This window comes from Brienomyrus brachyistius, chromosome 4, assembly GCF_023856365.1.
Source record: "Brienomyrus brachyistius isolate T26 chromosome 4, BBRACH_0.4, whole genome shotgun sequence".
Classification (NCBI taxonomy): domain Eukaryota; kingdom Metazoa; phylum Chordata; class Actinopteri; order Osteoglossiformes; family Mormyridae; genus Brienomyrus; species Brienomyrus brachyistius.
The window spans coordinates 3075454-3099729 of record NC_064536.1 but is presented as its reverse complement, the minus strand read 5'-3'; the positions used below and the strand labels follow the sequence as shown (position 1 = coordinate 3099729).

The window sequence follows — 24276 nt, the reverse complement described above, 5'->3', positions numbered from 1 at the left end:
CCCGGCGTTCCAGCCTCTAGCAGATCCTCTGGCCTACACAGAAGGTCAGAGACGCCAGAGTTGCTCACAAACCCTCCCCTTTTCTGACAAGCAGTTGACTCCGTTCACCAAAAAAATGCATTCGGCGGAGCGTTATAAACGAGGGCATGATTATAGAGCAAGGATGCTTCAGACCACGCCCCATTGTCCTGGGACAGAGCGCCAAACCCCTCCCCCACCAGTGACACTGGGATGAATAAGATGTTCAGTGACCACGACCAGACATGCGCAGCCTCCTCAGCCCGTCACTGGAATCAGCTCGTCACTGGGAATTTCACCCCTTTCACCAGACGCTTCTGACACAGTTACAGAGAAAACACTGCAGCTAATTAGCTGCTCTTAAACTGGTGCGCAAAACAGAGGATGCAAGTAAAATATGATCCTTATGTGGCCTGAAATTTGTGTGTCTGTGTGGTGGGGGGGGAGTTGCCCAGCGCAAGAGCCAAGCCCTGGAAACCTTCCACCACAATCCCAACCCGTGACTTTCAAGACTGGGCCGAGCCTAATATAGAATACATAAACTCCGGCGCGCTTTTATGGCTGTGATGGAGTGAATCTGAGGGGAGTATTTAGCCATAAAAACGGCGACGCTGGTATTTCCCCCTCCGCAGCCCCATCGGATCTTTCAGTTGCCTTAGAATCCAACGCGATCTGAGGATTGTTAGAGCTCTGGCCAGGAGAGCCGGCTCGAAACGCACTTCACCAGATGGCGGCCTCTCACTACGAAGGCCCGGGCGAGACACGCTGAACCCCGCAGGCTGGCTGGACGCGGACGGACGACGCGAGAGTGTAACACGCAAACCAGAAACCCCGGGGCGCCGCCACTATTCACGGCTGCTGTGTATATCCCTCCCTGGATAGCGGTATCACACGGGTCTCTCTACCCCGCGCGCAGCATGACAACCGCCAGACATCCTCCCAACACCCAATGAGCTCATTTGAGGGTTTTTAAACTGTAAAAATCCCACAGAGATGATGAATTACTAATCATAGACGAGAGGCTTTGCAGTCTCATCCAGCAGCACTGACTTTTAAAGGACCACTGCAAACGGGTTACCCAGACTAATAACGGGAAGCTAAAGATTGTAAACCCTGAGTTAATCTTCTGTTGGCCGACACTGCATGCAGGACGCTCGTCCATATTTTCCCCTGTGTTTTATATGATAGGCTCTAAAATCTAAGCAGTGTTGTATGGGAAATCCAATCGAAACATGGATGGATTTTTAATATTACCGACCATGCTGAAAACTCATGTTACAGATAATGTTATAAAACTAATGCTACCTAATGTTACATAATCCATCTTCAGTCTCTCTCCTCACTGGCATCTAATATGAGCCACTAAAATTTACTTAAATCATCAGCAGGAAGTTGTGCGATTAACTGCGGATGTAGCTTCCCATTGCCTTCAAGGGAGGAAAAGAACGCGTTAACCAGCTTAGAACGATGGACGGACTTTTACGTTAATGTTTAACAAAGTGAAAACAAGCACCGTACAAATAAAAAGGGGAAGGTTGGTCGGGGGCTCACCCAGCATCGGGTCCTGAAATGTTTTTCGGCAGAAGCTCCAAAGTAATATGGGGGGGGGGGGGGGGGGGGGGGCAGGTGGCTGTTGGTAAGCGGGCAGGTTAAGCTACCATTTCAGCTAATGCCCCATCCATCCAGCAACCCAGATAAATGTGATCTCCATTAAAATACGGTCGCCATGGGGAGTCATCCCAGTGAAAATATTTGCCGCTCGCTCACAACGACATTAACCGTTAATTAAATAAGCATTAGCCTGTAATAAAAGCTTGGGCAACATCCGTCAGCTATAAAGATCCTTCTATCAGAGGGGCCACGGTTTCCATAGAGATATGGGCCGAGCACAGTAGACTGAAGGGATGAGAACAGCATCAATAGACATCAAGGTCTTTGCCTCCATTGGGCTGGAGGTCACACTCATGGCTCCTGTGGCGTTACAATGGTTCAAAATGAATGCCATGCTCACCCACGGATAACCCATCACCCCCTGCCCACAGACAAGACATAAATCAGGCACCCAGTATGAAAAAAAAAGCCTGCTGGAAACCAACCATGGGAGAACTCCCGACTGACCAATCAGGAGATCTAGGACGTAACTACAGTAAGTGATGAAGAACATATAGAGCGTGGGAGGATTGAGAGGACTGGTTATGACTGTGGTCACACGTCGCACAGGAAGTCGAATATCTCAGTGACGTTAGTTATTGCAGGTTTTTACTCAGCCAGGGAGGTGAAAGGAACTGAATTAATAAACAAATAGAAATGACTAGTGGTTGGCTGTCATTTCCTGGCTGACAGCAGTTACAGGAACAGCCCTATCGGTGTAACTTTTTGGAGGGAAGGGGGGGGGGGGCAGGCCACAGCTCTCCACTGTACTGGTGCAGACAGACAACGTGTGAATGGGAAGCCCAGCGCCAGATGGGGACCAAACCAAGAGGCCCTCATCTTCATGCTCCTGTCACCTCTCTCAATATCCTTTACCTCCCCCAAGAGTGGGAAGCGAGCAAGACCCCAAGGTCAACCAATCTGGACAATTTCATAGTCTTAAGACTTAAAATAACTGCAGCTGATTGGTTAATTGCTGGCTGAGATCACATGACCCAGGAACATTTTACCACAGAGTCACTGTTATAGGAGCCTTTTTTCGTTCTGTTCTGATGAAGAACCTCCTCATGTTGGGTTCATGAAAGGGCTTCCTGTTCCAAGGGGGGGGTCAACCTTGCCCTCTTCTCCAGATCGGTCACTTCCCATGGTCGGAAACCCAGCAAACCCAGTAAATTTGGGGTCAGTGTCACCACAATGTCGTCGTCTTGGTTCAAGACGTGACCCTGTCCTTCTCCTGCAGGCCTCACCCACTGCGTTTCCAACGGCGACGGCTACATGAAAGGGATGGAATTTCCACTTCCTCAGTCACGGAGATGTCCGAGCCGTGCCAAAGGAAGGGGGGGGGGGGCGGGGTGTCGTGTGGGCATTGTGCTACAATACCTTCAGCAGAGATCTGCCTTCCACCGTGAGCCAGGCATGAGCTCCCACAGGGGGCATTCAGGCACAAAGCAGATGGAGGAGAGATAGATGTCGTCCCATTAAATTTAATTCACTGAACTTCCTCTCCAGCCCGCATGAGTTCACTCCAACAGCTTAGCACACAGCTCTGAGCCTGGATTAAACAAACAAAACGAAGGGGGGGTGGGAAAAAAAATAAAATCTCTGAGCTGACCTGCCATGAACCGGGGGGGCGGCACCCACCTGCCAGGGGCCACAGGGGATTTAAATGCCTGTCAGGTGAGGCTACGGTTCCTCTGACTGGTTAAGAGACTCGGGCTTCATGTTCGGGATTAGCAGACAGGAGCCGTACAGAAGTTACAATCCATCTCGGCACCCAGAGCAAAGATCCCACTCCGGCCAGGGGGCTAAAGATCAGCGAGGCGACATCAGCCACGTCACGTGACCCTACGCGAAACAGCCGACAACAACGGAGAAGCGACAGAGCGGCACGAGCAAACTCAGGAAAAAGAACGTTTTCATTTTATTACGTCCGGTTGTTCTTAACTGTTCGCATTCTCGTACTGTCATTAAACCGCGTTGGGATCGGCGGCATATAAAAATAAACTTAACAGAAGCAGCGACGTCCAAGAGGAAACCCAGAGGCTCCTCCCCCCTTCCCAGAAGGCCACACATACACATCAGTAGGACAGACGTCCACCGCGACCTTGCAGCTCGAACACCGCGTTTTAGCGTACAGTGTTTTCGAGCATAACCAGACCAAACAATTACTTTAATCAACCAAGGAAACAAAAAAAAACCCATAACCTTTAGCTGAAGATGAGATTTATAGTTGGGGATCATCTTTCGCTGGGCTGTGTTTATGCTAACCACAGTCATCAGGCTGCAATATGGAACCAAAATGAGTTTTCACTGAAACAGCTGAAAGACCCCCCCCCCCCCCCCAGGGAAATAAATAAATCCATAATGAGAAGAGCAGCCGTAACAGTATAAGAGACAGTAATCAATATTCTGCAGAGCAGAAAACCTTTAAAGTGTTAATTAGTAAAGACGGTCGATCATTAGCGGGAGCAGGTTCAAACCAGCTATGAGACAGCCGTAATCCAGAGGATTACCTGCAATCAAGTAGCTTTTCAGAATAGATGGGTGAGGCGAGTTGATTCTACACAGAAAACCATGCAAGTGAAACAGACAGGGATTACAAAAAAAAATTATAATTCACCATTTGTTCTCCCAGGTAACCTCAAAGAAACAAAAAAATGTATATATAAAGCGACTGCATTCTGGGCAGGCTCGGATTCTAACAGGTGTGAAAATAATTCTGACAAACACCATGACATGGTTTCCCTAACCTGGTCTGTAGGGACCCACAAACTGCTCACATTGTTCACCCTTCCAGCTCTCTGCCAGACCATCCGCATTTTTTGCCTCTCCCAGCAAAAACAGGGACTGTCTGCGGTTCCCTGAGGACTGGTCTGGGAAACTCTGCACTATGGGCTCTCTCTCACTTTGGGGAAGACCCAGCTTTCAGGAGGCGTGTAAGGACCCACTCCCTGTTTCCGATAGCACTGCTCTACCCCCAAAAATGCTGGGATCGTCACACGTAAGCTTTCGTTGACAGCCTAATTGGCAAGTACATAAATCGCAGCTAAGAGTGGATTCTTCTCAAAGGGGGAAAGGAGGTACAGACAAGTTGAGGGAGGAGGAGAGGTTGCTGCAGGGTTAGATGGAAGACCATTGACCTGCTTTCTGTGTTTAACGCAACTCTGGGGATGTGACAGGAAGCTGAACGACAACACAACTTTCAGCAGCTCTTTGCCATCCTCCTCAGCCTCTCGAATCACACGTGCCCCCCCCCTCCCACCCGAATAGAAAACGGTCCACATTTCTTAACAGAAACAGATAAATTCTCGGGTGGAGGTGCAGGCATGAGGAAGCATCAGCGGACTCCTCTGGTCAGGTTTCACACACGTCAGAGGATGCAGGTCAGCGTGGGGGCGACGAGCCCTTTGCGGTGGAGCCACTGGGTTGTACCCCCCCTCCCCCCCCAAGGGGCTCCGTGTCGTACCAGCGCTGGGAACCTCGCTGGGCAGGTATGAATGGACATGTCGAGGTATCCATCCTTCCCGTTTGGGAGAGGCCTCTGCTTGCATGCGCCACATCTTGAAACGCATTCCTTATTCTCACTGCGTGAAAATCACTCGGGCAACAAAATGTTTTTTTTTTTGTTTAAAAAAAAAAAAGCAAAAGGCTGATGGACTTTGCATGCAAATACAGTGATTGGTGGAATCGAGTGAAGGCCATGTTGCGATTCGCTGACGCCTGTCTACCCCTCTGCCCTTGCCATCCCACATACCCAAATCACCATACTTTACCTACAAAAGGCCTCATAGCCAGAAATAAAACTACCCAGTATACATATTAAACCATGCCAAAAATCTTCCCCTGTAAAGCAGAAAAATAATGAGCCCTGTCAACAACTGCTGGAAAGATATTTAAGGATTACTCATTTCCCATAATGCAGTCTGCTTCAGAGAAACATGCCAGAGATCAGCTTTTCCCCACATGTGCCATCAAGTCCTGAGCAGCAAGACAAACAGGTTCTGGGGTCCCTATTAAGTGGTGGGTAGGGCCAGATAGAGTGACATGCACTCCTCAGGTCATAGTTTCCTCCGTGCCCTACGGCAGGCATCCGAATGTGTCGTACTGCCACAGGTGGCCTCTGGACATGGCTGGGCTCAGCCTCACACAATGTTGGGGAAATTCTGTACCCTGTCAAACGTCTACATGCTCCTAGGAGGACGGTAACTTTCCACAGATTTTTTTTTATTTATTTTTTTCTCTCTTAAAAAGTCCATTCCGAGAAATGCTAAATTGAGACGAGGGCTGGTTACCCGGGGTGATTTTGGGCTACCCCACCTGGAGCTCTTCCCACAGCTGTTACTTAAACTTGCTAATTTTAGGGCCTGATGCATCCATTTCCAGGGCCACATATTTTCGCTTTGGAACCAAAAGGGGAAAAGAAAAACCTTATAGCACAGCCATGAATTATTAATATTAAGTTTGAAAGTGCAGTGATGGGTTACCGACCCGAACACCCACCCATGGGGGGGTGAGAATCACGTCCCATCATTTGTACGTCAGCTTAACCTGCATTCCATTGGTTATCTTAATGGCTCCCGTTACGTTAAGCCATGCGGCGATAAAACCTTAATCCCAACCGCCGTGGTCCCAAAACCTGCACCCCCCCCCCCCCAGCACTGTATTTTTCCTACAACGGTCGCCGTCCAGGCAATAAAAAAAGCCAGCATATGCGTCGGAGGACAAGCCTTTCTTAAACAACCCCCCCCCCTCCCCACCCCACCCGCTGCCACCTTGCTGTCACCAAAACCTGCACAGCAGTACGGACCGGTTTGGGAATAACCTGAAGCGCTTCCAGAACTATCACAAGAGAAAAAAAATGCTCGCAAAGAAAGGCAGCCAACCGTGAAAGCATTGAGAGATGAGACAATATGCAAGTAGCACTTATTGCAGGCACAGATAGCGGCTAACCAGATTTAAAGACACTTCCATCAGCTTTATGATGAAAGTTCAGGCGTACATACACCAGACGGTAATCTGGGCCAAACTCGCGGCCTTCGGTCAAAGCAGAACGAATAATAAAAAACGGCATCAGTCAAGAAGGCAAAACTCCGGGTTTCAAGTTACGCACCATGTTACAAAGTCATACCTGACACCTGGCATCCAATTACAATGCCAGCATTCACGCGAATGCCTATTAAAGCAAAGCAGTTTGAACGAATAAGCATCTATGTGCTTCATATGCATAGCATAAACCTCCAATAAGCATACAGTTATGTAATTTAGAACTGTACCCAAATCACAACAACAGAGCGATGTTTTTTTTGTGACAGCAGGACTTGGGGGTGATGCTGGTCACCTGAGGTCATATTAGATTTCTATATCCTCTCTTGTCCCAAGGGACAAGATGTCGATATTAGCCGCTACGCTAACCAGTGAAATTTTGTCCATAGTGGGAAAAAAAACATTGCCGTCTACAAACTAGTGATTATATAGAGGAAAAGGTAATAACATGGTACCTGACCAAGACTAAGTAAAAGCACAAAGATGGGCAGGTCATAAAATTACCCTGGGAGCCTATGCAAGATTTTTCAGGATGGGTAGCCGGCTGGAGGGTCAGATGATGATTCCACTTGAACAGTTGAAGCTTTTTTGAGCTGGAATGCGAGAAAACTCCGGAACATTCTTGGAAAATGCTGATCAGAGCTAAAAAACTTAAATTCTGCTTGGGTGACAAGGGCAATGCTTTCCTATTAAACACAAGCTGTTCTGACCGTCTTATTTACCGAGTAGATACTGTGGGTTTAAATGTGTTCCATTATGCACTTATACGGCTAATACCGTCTCATGACAAACATTCAGTCTGCTGGTTGTCCATAGAGCCTGCAGATCCAGGAAGAACAGGAGGCGCCATTCAGAGAATGGAGTGACTCTACGACACGTACAAGACTGTGAGAGACGGAGGAAGCAGACGCTGTCTGGTTCCTTGTCAGCTGTCCATCCTGTACATCATCTGGGCCATGTCAATCCACCCTCCATTTTCACACTCGCACGGCCACAACTTAATGGTAAAAAAAAAAAAAAAAAAAAAAAAATGTGTACCATACAAAGTAAAAATCTCATTCCTTCAGATTCACCTCAGGAAAAAAAAGAAAAAAAAAAAAAAAAAAAACGAGAGAGATACGGAAAGTGGAAGATTATCTAGCGGACCGTCCAGACAAATATGGAGCCGCGCTAAACACAAGTGATTTCACATGGCTGTGTTTTTGCTCTCAAGGTCTAGTTCTCAGGCTGGGAGGGGTGGGGTTAAGCTGAAAAGACAAGACTAACTTTGACCGACTACTGTGAATAAGAGGAGTGGGGGGGGGGCAAAGCAAATTCTTCTAATAAATGTTGAGTGAGTGGTGGGAGTCCAGACAGAAAGAAACAAAAGTTGCCGTTTGGATGTGGCTGCGGGACTGAACGCTAAAACATATCTGGTGTGTTGTAAGTAAAAAGGCTGGTTTGTGATGTGTAAACAAAACATTGTCTCAGTGAAATTCAGCCGAGCGCTTGCAAAACACCTTAATGACTTTCTCTGGGGACTCCGTGCCCTGCAGCAGCGAAACCGCAAGGCCTGCGCCGAGTTTAAGGAATTCATTAAAGCTCTCCCACAGATGAGATACAGGTCTGCTTCGGCATCGCTCCCGGTTTCCTGAGGCCTCCGGTTCACACGGCTAAGATGTCCAACGCGGAAACAAAAAAAGTTTTACATAAGAGGGATTTTGCCGGGCTCAAAACCTTACAATGATGTCATCTCAAGTGTAGCCAGGGCCAAATTGAAGTCCAAACAGTACCTTATCTGCAAAGTACGGTCAGTTCCATTACATTTTTAGTTTCTGTTGGTCGGTGGTCCATTGCCACCAGCCAAAGAGAAAGGACTCATGGCAAGGAGGGCACACAGAAGCCTGGATCTGGGCGTTCATTGGAAGCCGAGCCAGACTTATAAAAAGATGACCGTCAAGGAATCGTTTGGCATAACGCCCATTTGTATGTTTCTTTGCATAAAAGCATCTGATGAATAAAATATGCAATATGATGATCTTGTAACCCTTTGCGTATGTAAAAGGTTTATGTAAAGACACAACAGTGGCATTTTATCAAAGAGAGCCAGTTGTCTACATGTCTGTACCAGGTATTCAGTGTTTCTGATTGGCCGGGAGCTGGGAGGGAGCAAAAACCTGGATTGTCTGGGGGGGCAAAGGACTGGATTGGGAAACACTGGTCTGAGAAGTGGTCTTCTCTTTAAATACTGACTGGCTTCAGTACTGCCTTTACGTTTTATAGCGCAACGCAGTTACTGACTATTTACCCTCTAATTACTGTTCAATATTTGGCAGGTAAGGTTATATATGCAGTTATACAAGGTTATGTTTGCGCAGCCCAGCCGCTTGAGCCGCTCGCCTGATTAAGCTAGACTACGGTGTCCAGGTCCTGCTTGGCTTCAGGTGCCGTGTACCTTCGAAAGGGTACGGCCAGCGTCACGTGTGCCTGAACACGCACCTTCCGTCAAGTCACATAAGTGTGGACATTAGTCACTCAGTCGACACGGAAAACCCACTCGGCTAAAATCCTGGGTTCTCGTACTAGAGAGGGGGAAAAAAAAAATCCATATGGATTTCCATTAAGCATCGCAAATTTGTTTTCAACCTGGCGACCAAACAGAATAAATCAAACAACCCACTGACTCGCTCTTTCCTTACAATGTTTTTTTTCACACCCCCCCCCCCCAAGCCAATATGTGAGGAAAAAAAAAAAACACAGATTAAACTACCCTGTGGCGACGATTTCAAGGCAGTCAGTCAAACAGGCACCTTGCTTCCATGATTTACGCTTCACCTCCACGGAGCAACTGATGTGACGATAGCCTCTCCATCTCCCACCCCCGGCCGGAATCAGAAATCGTATTTCCACCGACAACCCACAGTGGTCCATTTGCCAATCGTTCATGGAAAAGCTATTTAAAAAAACGTCCTGGAACTCACTTAACCCGTTTCAGCCGGGGGGGGGGGGGGGGGGGTCACCCAAACCAAAGGGTCACACCATGCGAGCAACGTGAGTGAAGGCTCTGCGTCACATGACCGGCATCTTGGTACCTTCCAAAAACAATGACATCGCAAAAAAACGTAGCAATATCTCGGACATACAGGAAGTCTTAAAATACCATGAACGTTTTGCATCAAACATTTAAAGACTTGGTTTGCCGCTAAGTATCAGCCTGCCGTGATGGAAGAGCCCGGAAAAGGACATTAAAATAATGCAAAGCACTCTGGGAAAGTTCCACAGAGCCCTTTATAGCCCTGGGCAAAAGATCAGTCTTAGACCTGCTGCTTGTAACAAGCAGCATCTCCCTGTGTTTCTAGCAGTAGACTTTCACAAGACCTTCCCTCCTGTTCTGTATTGTTGACGACAGAAGCAGACCACCGAAGATAATGGTTCAGTGGACATTATCTATACATGAAATTACAGGCAGGGAAACCCAGTCACTGCTGCCATTCTTATGTAAAAACGAAGGCTGATCTCTTTCTCCTTCGGGGCAAAATGAAATTATGATGCACTGGCGGAGACAACATCGTCATTCAGGGAAGATTGCATAAGCTTAAATTTCCCAACTTGGGAGCTGACAAGGTTATACAAGGTACGGCACTTGGGGGGGCTGGTAAAGCTCATCTCAGAGATGCGTTACCCCATCACAACGTCCGCAGGAGAAAACGTATTAAGCAATTCTCCGAAAACATTATCAGCATTGCAAAATCGTGACATTGCGGATTTTTGGACAGTGGGCTTGACCCAAATGCAACCCCTTTAAAATTAATGTCGTCATCTGTGTGTTGCCATGGTCGGAGTCGAAAGTTCAAGCTTTCAGGAACTCGGGCATGCGAACCATTAACCCAACGCAAATCCAGCGAAGGCAGGTAAGCTTAGGGCCATGTCAGCATCTATGGCTCTCACAGAAAGAACCAGCCAATAAGTATTGATATAGAGAGAGGAATCAGATCAAACTGGGTATACATATAGATAAATGAACTGATATACAAACCAAAACCACCAAAACTAAATCAAGATCAAGATAGATCTGGGGAAAAAAAATGGAGAACAGAAATGAAACATTTCATTAAATAAAATAAAATACACACGATGCTACACGCCATGCATTGAGTATTTGCAATAAATATGCCAAAACCCTTAGACTGCAGTGAGTAATGGCACAGCCGGAGTTTAAACCTCAACCCGAACATTCCGACTCGGTAACGGAGCCAGAAGCCAGGGTCCAGAATCCAAAAGGAAACTGGGAAGTTGAGGAAAAGTGACACTAAGAACGAATTGTAAAAAGCCCCCGCAGGGGGCCTGGACATCGCTGACAATAATGCTTATTCTGCTGGATACAGCTGAAGCTCTTAATAAAATCCAAGTACAGCTACAGGAGAGTCACATCAAACTGTGGCCTTGGGGGGGGCAAGCCATCGATAACCTGACTCACAGGCGAACGTGCCGAAAAAGAGCAGGACGTACGGGGAGAGTCAGCACGTGCAAGTCAGAGTCATCGCTCCCTCATGAGTCACAGATGAGGTCCGGAGAGTTCCCGTCACCCGTTAGTTAGATGTACCTCCTGGGCAGGAAAGTTGGCAGGGCGCTGGGCCCTGGGACCCAACCGCTGAGGGATTTTCAAAGCCCTCCCCATCAACAAAAGTGTTGTTCCCGCGGGCTGTTGTTTCTGCAGCGTGCAGATCTCACGGGAATGTCAGGGATCCAGCAGCGTTTGCTCCCCGTACCTGGGAGCAACAACTGCTGGCTCAGAACAGGAAGCAGGCCTGCTGGGTAGGAGCCCCCTCCACTGACTGCAACTCGGTGCCCCCATTCAACTGCCATTTCGGCAGACGAGCGTCTGGGAAGGTCATCGGGAGCTGGGGTGGGGGGGTTTGGGGGGCAGGAAATCCCAAGATCCTGAAGGAACGTCCTGACATTCGGCACAGAGACCCGATGGTTCTGGAGGGGGTGGAGTTATGAGACACCAGGGACTACATTGACCCCGTTGTGGTCTGAGGTCAAAAGAAAAAAAAAAAAAAAGGTTCCTAAGCATTAGAGATTGGTGTCCAATATACTAGACAGTGATACGAATTATGGGATTCTGTAAAGTGAAAGATGTGAAGAGCCCTAGTATGGGGAAGAATTTGGGGTTAAAAAAAAATAAAAAATTAAATGGAGGGCTGGACCGGAAGGGGGGAGCATGCAGAGACAAGGGCCTTGGGGGTGGTGCTGAAATCTGCCAAGGGCTCCAACAGGAAGTATCCCACACAGCCCAGGAGGGCCATTCAACACTAAACACACTGAACCGCTCATCAGGAAGCAAAACCGACGCTTTAAGGACACCCACTGTGCATCCGTGAGCTCCGAAAAAGAATTCAAGCAACGCTCATCTCACCATAGGATGGGGAACGCGTGGCACACCTCACCCGTGTGTATAAGGGGCAACCCACATCAGCGAAAGCGATCGAATCGACGTCATTTCACAATAAGCAGACTGCAAGGATGGGCGGGCTGATGACCGAGCTTGTCCGTCTCACCGATAATCATGTTGCGTGACGCAGAACGGAGATTTGATTTGTGAACAGCGCCTCTTTACATTTTACGCTCCGGTAGCGTCCCGATTTAATTAAAATCACCATTAAAATCAGCCGTGTGGCATGACCCTCAGGTCGGCTGCTGTAAAGTTATCTTCCCTCATTCATCATAAGTCCTTTTAAATCCAAAAAAACCCCCACAGAACCACCAATAATCATCAATCCCAGCCTCAATTCTTGCATAACAATTGGTAGCAGTATTGTTTAAACGTGCTGTTCTTTCATAACAAAGACATTTGAAAAGTGAAAACCGAGTTTTCCAGTACGGTCATGGTGCTTGATGACAAGCAGGACTCACTTCCTCCAGCTGAAGGGTTTTTATCAAATTAATGACAAATTTACAATATGTCCTCTTGCAGATCACCAGACACTCCCAAGACGCTACGTTGGAGGTAAGGCCATCTCTGCTCGAAGATATTTCACACATCAGACGTTAAGATATAGTTCATGACCTTTTCAGGGCCTGACCAATGACGTAGGAGAGAGTTCAACTTAATTTAAATACAAAGGTCTGTTTATTTGGGATGGGGGGGGATGGATGAAGCCAAATTAAATACTGGGACACACACACACACACACACACACACACACACACACACACACACACACACACACACACACACACACACACACACACACCCTTGTTCCTGTGCCCGTGGGTGTGGTGGATATCGCCGACGGCATCAGTATTCCACAGCCTATCCCGTACGGGCCTAAGAGCTGGCGGGTGATTTTTGTGGTTTTGGCAAACACTTTGTTACACGTGATTTTAGTGCGGGACGCATAAATGCTTTCCAGTGGGTTTTAACGAGAAGGAGGGTAGGAATGTAAACAGCCCCGCCTAAAAATGATACCCAAGATGGGGAGGAGAGCACAAACATCACAAGAAAAACCAAGAGTCACAGTCCGGCCCTGACAAAAGCAAGTCTTATGTTGATAAACAATAAATCTAAGATTAATACGCTCATAAAGTTCTAGTACTATTAATACACTAATAGTGGCATGTTAAAGGGCCACCAGCTGTTTCCAGATGATTTCAGTGAAAGCTTTAGCAGGAGCCCGAGATCCGGAGGTCCACATCAGCAACCTGTCCCCTTGCAGGAGAGAATATGCCCAAACCCGCATTATTTTTTAGCAGCATTAACAGACGTTCACGTCGGAAGGGTTCCTACGATTCACTTTCCGTTCTGCCAAGCGTACCTCTTAACGGCATTTAAAAGACCTCAGACTTTTTGGTAATAAAACGATGACGTGTAGGAAGGCTGCAAGCTCCAGAAGAGGAAGCGGGATGACAAGGAACATCTGCTTAATTGTTTTTTAAACTGCCAAGATCAGCATACGGTAAATATTACACCCCAAGCGAAGCGCTTCTAACACCTTTGCATAAACATAATCAAACGTAATACACTAAATCAAAAAAGTAACAAAGGATTTCACAAAACTTTCAACTTTGAATTCCTCCTAACAGCTAACAGGTGGCTGACCACATATTATCTACCGTTTACTATTATACCATTTATCTGAATTCACAAATAGCCACACCCACTTCCTGCTAAAGAATAATTAGCTTTATGAGATTTACATTTAGCAGATGCTTTTATCCAAAATAACTAGGGGTGTGCAAAATATTTTTCGATAGCTTTAAAAACTTCATGTCGATATATAGAATTTAAGGATCAATATTTTAGGCTAATATGCATTTTTTGCCGGTTTTCTAGATTCCTTACCACAATGGTTAAAGATAGAGCTGTACTGGACCGTACTGCAAGGCAGAGGGCAAACGTTTGCCCTCTGATGCTCAAGTAACAGAGGAATCACTGCACCCCACGTCACCCCCCCAGTTAACGTTACGCTTTCCCTGATGTCAGCAAACGCCTAACGTTATCTAGCAGCTACCTTACAGTTAAAAATGCCTGAAGCTAAACGGTTTGAGCTGCGTCTGTATTTCACCGAGCTTAAAATGACCGTTTTATGGACAATTTTTGTTTTCCAAAACTGCTGGCTCTCTAGGAACCCAAACACGATAAAGTGTCTGTATTTTTACGTGACTTTTAAAGGGCTGCGTTTGTAAACAGCACTGGAAAAGCTCCCGTTGGTTCATCTCCCCGTTTCAGAATTCCTTAGAATATCACCGAAAAAAGTAAAAACAACATTAGAAGTTTGCGCATATTAACCTCTTTGTTTTTACCCGTTTCCAGGCTCCCACTCTTTGTCCCTAACAGTAAGGTGTGAATGGAACATTATCTTAACGGTAGGTTTTGAAACGTTTGCCCAACGTATCTTGTTTTGTGGATTAAGAACGAAAATTGATTTTGATCACTGCACCCTTCTGTACAAACACCCATGTCAGCATAAATTGAGAGCTGGGCGCTTTGCTATACATGTATATAAACAGGAAGGCATTTCTCACCTGGCAGCCTTTACGAAACATTATCCCGTATTTTTTGCACATTATTTTGATCGGAAAATTAATGCATGTCAGCATGTGGGTTCTACACATGCCCATCTTTATTTTCAACTATTATTTAGTCTTTTTTGTGCTTTGGATGAGAGATTCGTTTCGTTTTATAGGAACTACACCCCTACGCTTCTGAAGATTTTGAAATACCAACCTTCGGCCTTTTGTTTAGTGGTTTCCGCGGTTCGTTTCCAGTGTCTCATTTGTAAATTCGCGTTTCATTTGAGAGTTTCTTTAAAACATCTCTCCAAATATGGAAAGCAGCTGTTTAGTATTTCGTATCTCATTCCCATTGGACTGATAACAAAATCAGAATCAAAAATCGATAACTTGTGAATCGGAGTTGAATCATAGCATCTGTGCCGATACCCAACCCTAAAAGTAACACACTTTGTTTTTCTGGGAGAGAGAGAGCACAGGGTCATTCAGAACCAGGGTGATTGGGAGTGCAAGATCTGAACTGGTGGGGTCCAGGGCACCACATCCTAAACTACTGAGCCACACGCCATCCACCACTCAATACACATAACCAAAGAACAGCCACACAACCGGTCAGGTGCTACAGGATGCGTGCAAGTACATTCTCAAGGGTGACAGGTGGCCAAGATACAACCGGGTACAAGGACAATGCCCGTCTGTGGCGTGAACAATGGAACGAGACACTCAGAAGACTATATTACATGAGACGTTCCCTCGCAGCATTGTTCCCACAGTGACACCGATCAGAGTTCTGGAAAGCGAGTGCAGGATACAGCTCCACCAGCAGGGCGGCGGTCTTCCCCCAGTGTTACAAAATGCATTGCCAGATTGTAAGACATGATCATAACACTATTAAAAATGGGAGAAAGATTTGAGGAATAAGACTATCCCTGCTGCCTATTATCCTGCTTGTTAAAGTGTTTTTGTCCTCCATGTTAATCCCATCCAGCCACATTAGCCACACAGGCTCTGGGTGAAACCACGTAGCATTCCACTGCTCGACGTTACGTCATAATTATCCGAAAAAGGCACACACACCCTACCATGCTGCGCAGGTTACCTCAGAAACCACTCCCCCCATGAGATATTTGAACAACACTTCCCATTTTCCCCTCATTCTCTTAACCCCTCTTAAAATAAAGCTTTAATAGAAGCAGTGTACTTCTGTAGCGCAGTTTCCCAGTTAAGGACACAAACTGGCCATCAGGTTTGGCTTACTGTCTGTTGACATATGGTACAGTTAATACAAGCAGACATTGTGATTACAGTGCAATTACTAGTGGCACGTGACAGAAAAACCACAGGCAAGACAGGAGTGCCCCCCCCCCCCCCAAAAAAAAAAAAAAAAAATCCTCTCCACAGCAGGAAGCAAATTTAGCAGATTTTAGGATCCTGTGGTGAAAATCAGCAGCATTAAAACTGGACACACAAGCACACACGAGCCACCTGGACTGCTTACTTTGGGGAAAAACTGTATACCAGCATTAAGAAAAACCACACCTTGTTATGGGAGTCAGACCAGAGTGAGCGCATGCAAATACAGGGATATGCAAGGAGACATCTCCCTTATTCACCTCTGTCGAGGCCCAGAGTTGGGAGGGGGGGGGGCTTGAGTTAATAATGGGAACTTAAGACCTGGACAGTAACGGCACGCAATCTTATCTTTCCCTCACAATGGAGCGAAAGATGAAATGGGGTGAGGAACCCAGTACATCAGAGAAGAGGGGGCGGAAAGGGGTCATGCTGGCTGTCAGACCCCCCCCCCAGATTTTGGTGACCATGCTGTTGAGCAGGTGTCGAGTGCCGACTGTGGAGAGACCGAGATCCGAGGGGCCATCAAAAAACTGATCAAGCGACGCGGATGCCTCTCACTACAGCACACTTACCATACAAATTCTTTCAATAAACAAGAGCGTAAATCTCCCTTGCAAAACGGAGTAGCCAAATGATTCATTCTGCTGCAGAAGCAACGTCAAGTCAAATCCGGAGTGGACAAAGCCTGAGAAAGCCCTCACAGGTAATTCTGTTCAAATTCTCCCAGTCCTGTAGCCACTGTATGGGCTGAATTGCCACACTTCTGTTTGGCTTCACTTTCTTCCCACGTGACAGTGTTTATTCAGTCAACAACAGTACCACGACATCCCAACCACCAAAAGTAGGGGGGGAGGGGGGCACTGACAGCCATGCCATCGCCTTGGAGGGAGAATCCTCCAGCCCTCAAGACTGACCTATCACCTTTGAGAATGCCTCGGAACCACAAGGTCATTGGCTATAGCTCAACAGGGGCCCCTTGGCAAGTCCCACCCACCCACATGACACCAATCATTAGGTGCACAACACAAGGGATTAACAGACAGAATGCATTCTCTCAAACATACAGCATTTTTCTGCAGCTGTAAGGGCTGATCGATGGTAAATTAAACACCTACAATCATTTATCTGACCCTAGTCTCCACCCTGCAAAGCTTTTAGTTAATGTGCTTATAATAATGTGTGAAGGTAAGATTTAAAAGGCAAGACTGTTTTGGCAACACACCCACAACTGAGAAGTCAGGAGATAGAAGAGCCTGCAGACACGGCCCAAAGCGACCCCAGAAAGACTACCAACTCCGCCTCAATAGGGGGGAGGAAATAGCAGCGCAAAATAAAATAAAAAAAAAACATCCACCCTTTTAGTTTTGGATGTTCTCTAGCCTGCGTCTCATAGCGTGCTGGACGGGAGATAAACCAGCTGAACATGAAGTAATTTCACCATCTGGAGGACTAAGGATCTCTGCCACATCCATGCCTTATTAAGGAACAAAAAAAAATCCCCCTTCATATCAATTCAGATCATTGTAGCCTTAGGTTAGAATGCAGAACACTAATCACACTGGCCTAATCACGCAAAGGAGAAAAAGAAACGTCTATGATGACAGCAGCCAGGACTTCCTCATTACCCAGAAATCCCTGCATTCCCGGTGAGCTCTACAACAGAACACTGCTCTCACCCAATTACCCACTGAAATCTGTGCTTTCACAACCACGGACTCAGAGTTAATTAAGGGGCGCTTCCCTACCACGCCAAGCACACCTCAAGGCACTAACTGGGCAGATTGGTCGGTTCAGAAAGAGCATCGCTGGCGGAGGACACCCAGTCTAACTGGTCAGGCAGAGTGGCGCGCGCTGACGCACGCGGAAGTCTACGGCGGCTCGCGGAGCGCGCGCCAGCGCTCTTGGCCTGCGCCGTGACAGGTGCGCGTGTTACGCGCCCGGCAGACTCGCTCCTCAGTTCTTACCGAGCGCCGATATTTAATCGTCCTCCTCTGTTTACACAGCGCCCAAGCTCGCCAAAGGAGTGTTAAGGGAGAGGGAGAGGCTGAGAGCCAATGCCACGCCGCTAGCAAAGGTCACTAGGAGTTAATCCGAATCCGGAACGCACGGGACGAGCAGAGACCCACCGCGTCAGGCAGACAGGTAATGGAGAGACCCATCAGTCACACCCCCACCCTAAGGCAGACATGCAAAACAAGCCCTGCCAACGAGCAGCCCAGCCGAAGCCTGTGCCCAGAGAAGCAGCCAGGCTGCATCGGGGCTCCCACCTGTTCAAACGGGTTCCCGGGGAGATTATAAACAAGACATTAGTAATGCCAACTGTCGCGGGCAAGACCCGGCCAATTTTGCTGCAGGAAAGTGGGCTACGCACTGTTTACACGCACTGCGCGTATTGCTGACCTTTCGCGAGTTCCTCAGATATTCCCAGTCATAACATCTTCTGACGGCAGTCATACTGACCTCAATACAGGAAATAAGGGCAGAAGCAACAGATATATAATACTCGATATAATCTCTGTGTCTGCATTAACGGTACTTCTGCACTGAATACACATACTGCGCTAGCTTCAGGTCGGTGGACAAACGAGTCTGGAGACAAGACAAACTGAAGAACACACCAAACATCTGTGAACATCTGGCTCGTACTCCTGGTCTCACTGGGCCGGCTCCATTAAACCCGTTTTTTCCATGTTAAAGGGTTTAGAGATACAAACAATTAAAGTTTAACAACTTTAAAAGTATTTACAAATGGGCAGGGCGACCTAGGCTCTGATAAACACATCTGAGCATGCAGATGGGAAGCGATCCGACTGCTCGCCTTATTTAACACGTCACGAAAAAAAAGCGGGGAGGCGCAGTTGTTCTGTAATTCCTGCAGATGAGGTTAAAAAAAAGAGAAAGAATAAATAACTTATGTACTCTTGAAACTCAAATGACAACTTTGGGAAGTGAGCCTCAACACACCCAACATTATGATCCCAATCTCGCACAACTAAGAAATCCATATCGGATAAACATTTCAAAAGTTAAATAATCATGAAATCTGACTCGGATATATAATGGAAAGTATGAAAATATTAATCGCAAATGATTTGCGTCGGAGCATGAGGTAAACAATAGCCCAGATAACAACAATATTGTTAATAACAACAATAATTGTTGTTATTATGCACGTTAAGTTCTGAAATCTGCAAGGGATTCATTAAATTGGTGAGGGGGGGGGGAGTATTGCAATTGACCTGTAGATAGATAGCTACTTCATGGGGCATTTAATAAATGAATAAACGCAACAGGCCGGGCTTGTCTCGGCTCAGCGCGGCACGGCTCCTTTCCTGGGGTTGCGAAATAGCGATCGCGACTTTCTTCACGTGCAACACAAACCTCCTGACCAAGTAGGATATACGGACTCATTACATAAGTATATTGCACAGGGTTACGGTTATTCGGCTCACCGGCCAGTTATACACTACTAACGACTGCAAAAAAAGAAATGTTTGAGCGGTCAAAATAGTGCTGACAATTTTGAAGTGTAAGTGAATTGAATTACTTGTAGCTTTATATGGTTTATATTTGGAGGGAAATCAGTGACTGTACAGACAGTCCACAACGAATGCTTGTTCACAGACGTTAAGATAAAAGGGAGCGTGTCTTTTCATCGGCAGCACATAGAGACGCTGACTTTGGCACGGCTTATGTTACCTGTTCTTTGTCAAAGGGGTCTAACAATGACGGTACTGTGTAGCATTCATTTAACCATCTCAGAGCCTTTAACTGCATTTATCCCATAAACATAAAAGCTAGTTTCATTTTTAAATGTGTGTGACCCTGTCAGAGTCCCATAAGCAGCAACGATTACAACAATGTAAATACTTTGGCAAAATACAGTCGGTAAATATTATTTTCGCAATTATATACGCTGCATCGCTCACTGTCGGCAGTGTAGCCTTAGAGCACGTTTCAGTATCATGATCCCAACAGGACTTACTGCTTTGTAATTAAACAGTGACAAAATTTAGTATAAAGTTACTGAAACATTCCCATAGTCTTGACAAACTGGCAAAAATATCTGATTTCGCTTTAGACTGATTTATCGTTTCTCTTAACCTTCGCTTATACCTACAGATCATTATCTTTAAATCGATAATGAAAGATGCATTATCCAGACAGTCCCGTATCCAGTCACACCAAGATATAGGAAAGTCGCATTTTAAACCACTTTAATGGCGTTTAACACGAACCCGGGCAGTGTGTAACTGCACAGGTTACAGCGCCAGATGAGCCCAAAAAAACTCACAGCTGTAATAACGTGGCCAGCGTGGAAATTTAATACGCTATTCCAGGAAGCCCTCGACCCTTTCCCACGCTGTGCGCATTTTTAATGGGGGGAAAATTAAACATTTAATCTTTTCTTCGCATTTACTTACCTTTCTTGTCCGGCAAACCGCAGCAGCCCAAGGCGATGAAGAAGGCAAAGGCGATCCCAACTTCGCTTCGCATTTCCGCGGCTTTTCTTGAATTCTTCGTCCGTTTTCAGTTTAACCTGTAGCTTTTTAAATGATCATTAATATGACTTAATATTACTCCATATCACTATCCTTAAAGTCTGTGCAGAGGATCCGGACTGTCAGAGCAGCGAGCGATCTCCGACAGCGTCTTCGCAAGGCGCTCCCCTCTTTCCCTCTTCTGCGGGAGTTTGACAGCTCCTCCTCCGCCTGCCTAAGTCGCCCTGCCGGAACCTTTGCGTCACCGGGAAGGAGGACCGTCCGATGATCAATTAACCACAGTTAATCCAGTCCTCCAGGATGCTTGCAAGTCATTAGCTGCCTCTTACTAGTCCTAATTATAGCTAACGTTCCCCCCCTCCCCCCAAAAAAATCTTCGTCTGTTTGGCAGGTTAAGTTACTTTAAAAAAAAAAATATATATATATATATATATATATATATTCAATATTATTGAAATACACGTATACATACAGCTGTCACTGCTGTACTCATTTTAGATAATATGACCCTTTTGTTTTACACATGCATCACCTTAATCGTACAACTATTTGGACGCATAAAATGTTATATGTCATATTTCACGGTCTGCAAAGCATGGGAGGTAATGAACATCCTATGATCATCCATGCTGAAGTGCGCTCAGTAGCTGGCCTATTAAGTCTGACTTCTCAATCAATTAACGTGAATTTAACTCCATATGTCGCCGGGCGCTTTCACTCATTCTCGAACAGACGAAGCAATGAAGAAAGGCAGCACCAACCTTAAAGGTTTTGAATTAGCTTAATCTTTGGCAGACTTCGGAGGACCACTTGCTTGATGTTAACATCCACCACACATTTTACAGATTATTCGTCGATAGGGACACATATGTACTCTTCTCAAAGGTGTGCAAAACAATCAAGGGGTGCTTTTGATCCAGGCGCGCGTCTTTTCTTATGCAGTAAAACAGGGATGGACGATACCACTGATTTCTCAGATCGAGTAGAAAGGTTGGTATCGCCGATACCGATCCCGACATTGATATTGGGGACGGATAATATATTGTTGCTTTACTGGTACTCTAACGTCTAGACCCCTGAAACATTCAGATCGAAAGAATCGATATCTCAGTATCGATCCGCACATACTTACCAGGGCTGTGCAGCGAATGTTTGGGGACAGGTGCTGAAAGGTTAAAATAGGCATTTAGTGTGCCTGTATACCTTTAAAGCTTATGCAGAAGTTCACATGAAATAGTTCGGGTAAAATGGGCAGGTGCTCAGTCACCCCATCAGCCCCGCCTTTTGAACGTACCTGTCATATACCTGGGGTTGATTAAAATGCTTTCAATGATATCATCCTTGTATGCTATACGGACTTTACTGTGACGGGACGAGATGATATTTATCATTGCAGCGTCACATTTATTTTTTATTTTTGCCAGTCGCCAAATACGCTTTCCCGAGACACACGTACGTTTCTCTTTTCCGTGAGAAGTTTTGAATACCCCAGAAGTGTTTCCATATGAAAATGGTTTGCGGCTCAGTATTCAACATCGATCACACTAAGCACCAAACAGAGATCTGCTGCAGCGCCACTTTGGGAAGCACAGAACGCATGATGATTTATGGCCGTGTGATTCGGAGAGAAGGACGAATTTAAAAAGCATATGAAAATCCAAGTCAGGTGAATGTGAATATCAACAAACAGCAAACGAAAATCTAGGGTATCACATAAATGTTTTTGTTTATATTACTGTCCAGACACAGATACATGAAGCTGAAATCCGACACTGCATCAAAACATGCATCCGTTAAGTTTTCCGGCAGGGTAACAAATCTGAGGACGCAGCGGGAGGCGTTTCGGAAATTGAAGCACGATACGAGTAACACGCAACTTTAACGCCGATTGTGGCTTTGCGCGCAGCACCCCCTATCAAACGATCTAAAGCCCCGGTTTGCCAAGCCGATTTCCTGGTTTAGCTTTTTAATAATGTCTCCGGTCGTGTTTGTCTTGTCAATCAATTACGGGAAGAATTGCACAATGATGTTCTGGTGACGTAGCATAGGTTATACAATGACATGCATGAAAGTCATGCATTTGCTTGCAGAATAACTGGATAGGTAGATATTGTTTGTGCACAGTGACTGGAACACGACAAAGATGAACTTGGTTGCACCTTCCTGTCAAGGTTTGTGCGTGGGATTTGGAACTGGTCATGGGTCATAGTTTACTACTAGAAAATTGTGTTTAGAAATAAAAAGTTAACATGCTGCATTATAATTTTCCTTTTCCTGGTTTATAGAATAAATATAGAATTGTTTCTGTAGTGGAAAGGAAAGAATGTCCTTGCTGTTTTCATTTTATATACTTGTCCAGGCAAATTCTACAAATTGGGCACCTGAGAGAACCGTCATTGCACAGGCAAACGGGCATCATCCGGAGATTTCTACATTCTCAGTTTTTCTCAGAAGTGAGAGACGGGTAACTCTGCAGGCTGCAAGTCTCAACAGTCCACATGAAAGACGAGCAATGTCAGCTCGCTGAGGCACCCGGGCAACAAGTCCGGACACGGCGTCGGGAATTTGCCCTATTTGTTGATGTGTTTTTTCCTAACCACACAGCTGGTTTGGTCCCTTTACCACAACTGCTCCCAAAGCCGCTGCCTTCTGTCCCCCAATCAATCACTCTGACCCAGTCCTGAGAGTGATGCATTTTGCGATGCATTGGCAACGACGGTATTAGAACGAGGGATCTATATAGCTTTCAATCAGAAAAGACAAATTTAATCTGATTGGGGCCAGCGCTCAGTCGCCTCGGCCAACCGTGTCTAAACATTAAGAAAGCCATGTTTGTCTGCATTCATGCTCACTAATGGCATGGCTGGACACCAGGACGCCAATCAGAGCTACAATTTAAAAGTCGGCAAAGGGGCTCTAATTAGCATTTATTTTTTCGCCGGTGCTTTTAGACGAATTTGATACGGATGCTGTTGATGGGGAGCGAGGATAAAGGAGTATTGATCGCTGTCCATACAAGCTCTTTTCATAAAGCTCTTACTGTCGCTCTAGCGGAAATTTACATCTGCCTCATGTTTACCTGATGAAGGAATTGCCCTTTCGCAGTGTCTGGAATACGAACTACATACATACGATATGCACGGTGGCGATATATGCTCATTCATTAAGGTGGCTCAGGCAAACGACAAGAAAGACTTTCTCTTTTCTCTAAGCTGAGAAAGAAATGTGCCGAATGAATAAAACATTTGATCGAGTGAGATATTTTCCGTGCAAAAAAAAATAAAGAATGGCCAAATTTTTGTGAGAGACGGGAAGCGGAGAGGAGAACAAACCAGGTGAGTGGAAGAGCTACGGCAGAGTATGGAGATCAGAACCTGAGTGTTTTCTGGAGCTGGCAGATAAACAGAACTCAAACTTATCGTGCCAGTCTCAGAATTTCAGGGAAGGAGAGTGGATGTGCTTGTCACCTGACCACGCCTCTAGTCAGACAGTATCGTAATGTGTCTGTCGGTAGCAGACAATGACAATGAAACCTGTGGCTTCTGTGCTCAAAGGTAAAAACCTTAGTCACACCATAGCCAGCCCAATGCCTCTTCGGCAAGCTTCCAGGATCACTGAAATGTCTGATGGTTCAGCCATCCATCCATCCGTCTATCTTCTGATTGTTTATTTAGTACAGGGTCATGGTGAGTCTCGAGTCCAACTCACAAGATGG

The 24276-nt window shown here is 46.1% G+C and overlaps 1 protein-coding gene across 1 annotated transcript in view; it reads right to left on the bottom strand.

Annotated features, from left to right (window-relative positions):
• Positions 1-21433, bottom strand: part of egfra (epidermal growth factor receptor a (erythroblastic leukemia viral (v-erb-b) oncogene homolog, avian)) — a 54244-nt gene extending 32811 nt beyond the window's left edge. The window contains 2 exon segments of the mRNA XM_049011845.1: positions 20484-20795; positions 21323-21433. Coding sequence (XP_048867802.1) covers positions 20484-20556 — 73 coding nt within the window. The 5' untranslated portion in view covers positions 20557-20795; positions 21323-21433.
• Between the last annotated feature and the right edge of the window lie 2843 nt (positions 21434-24276).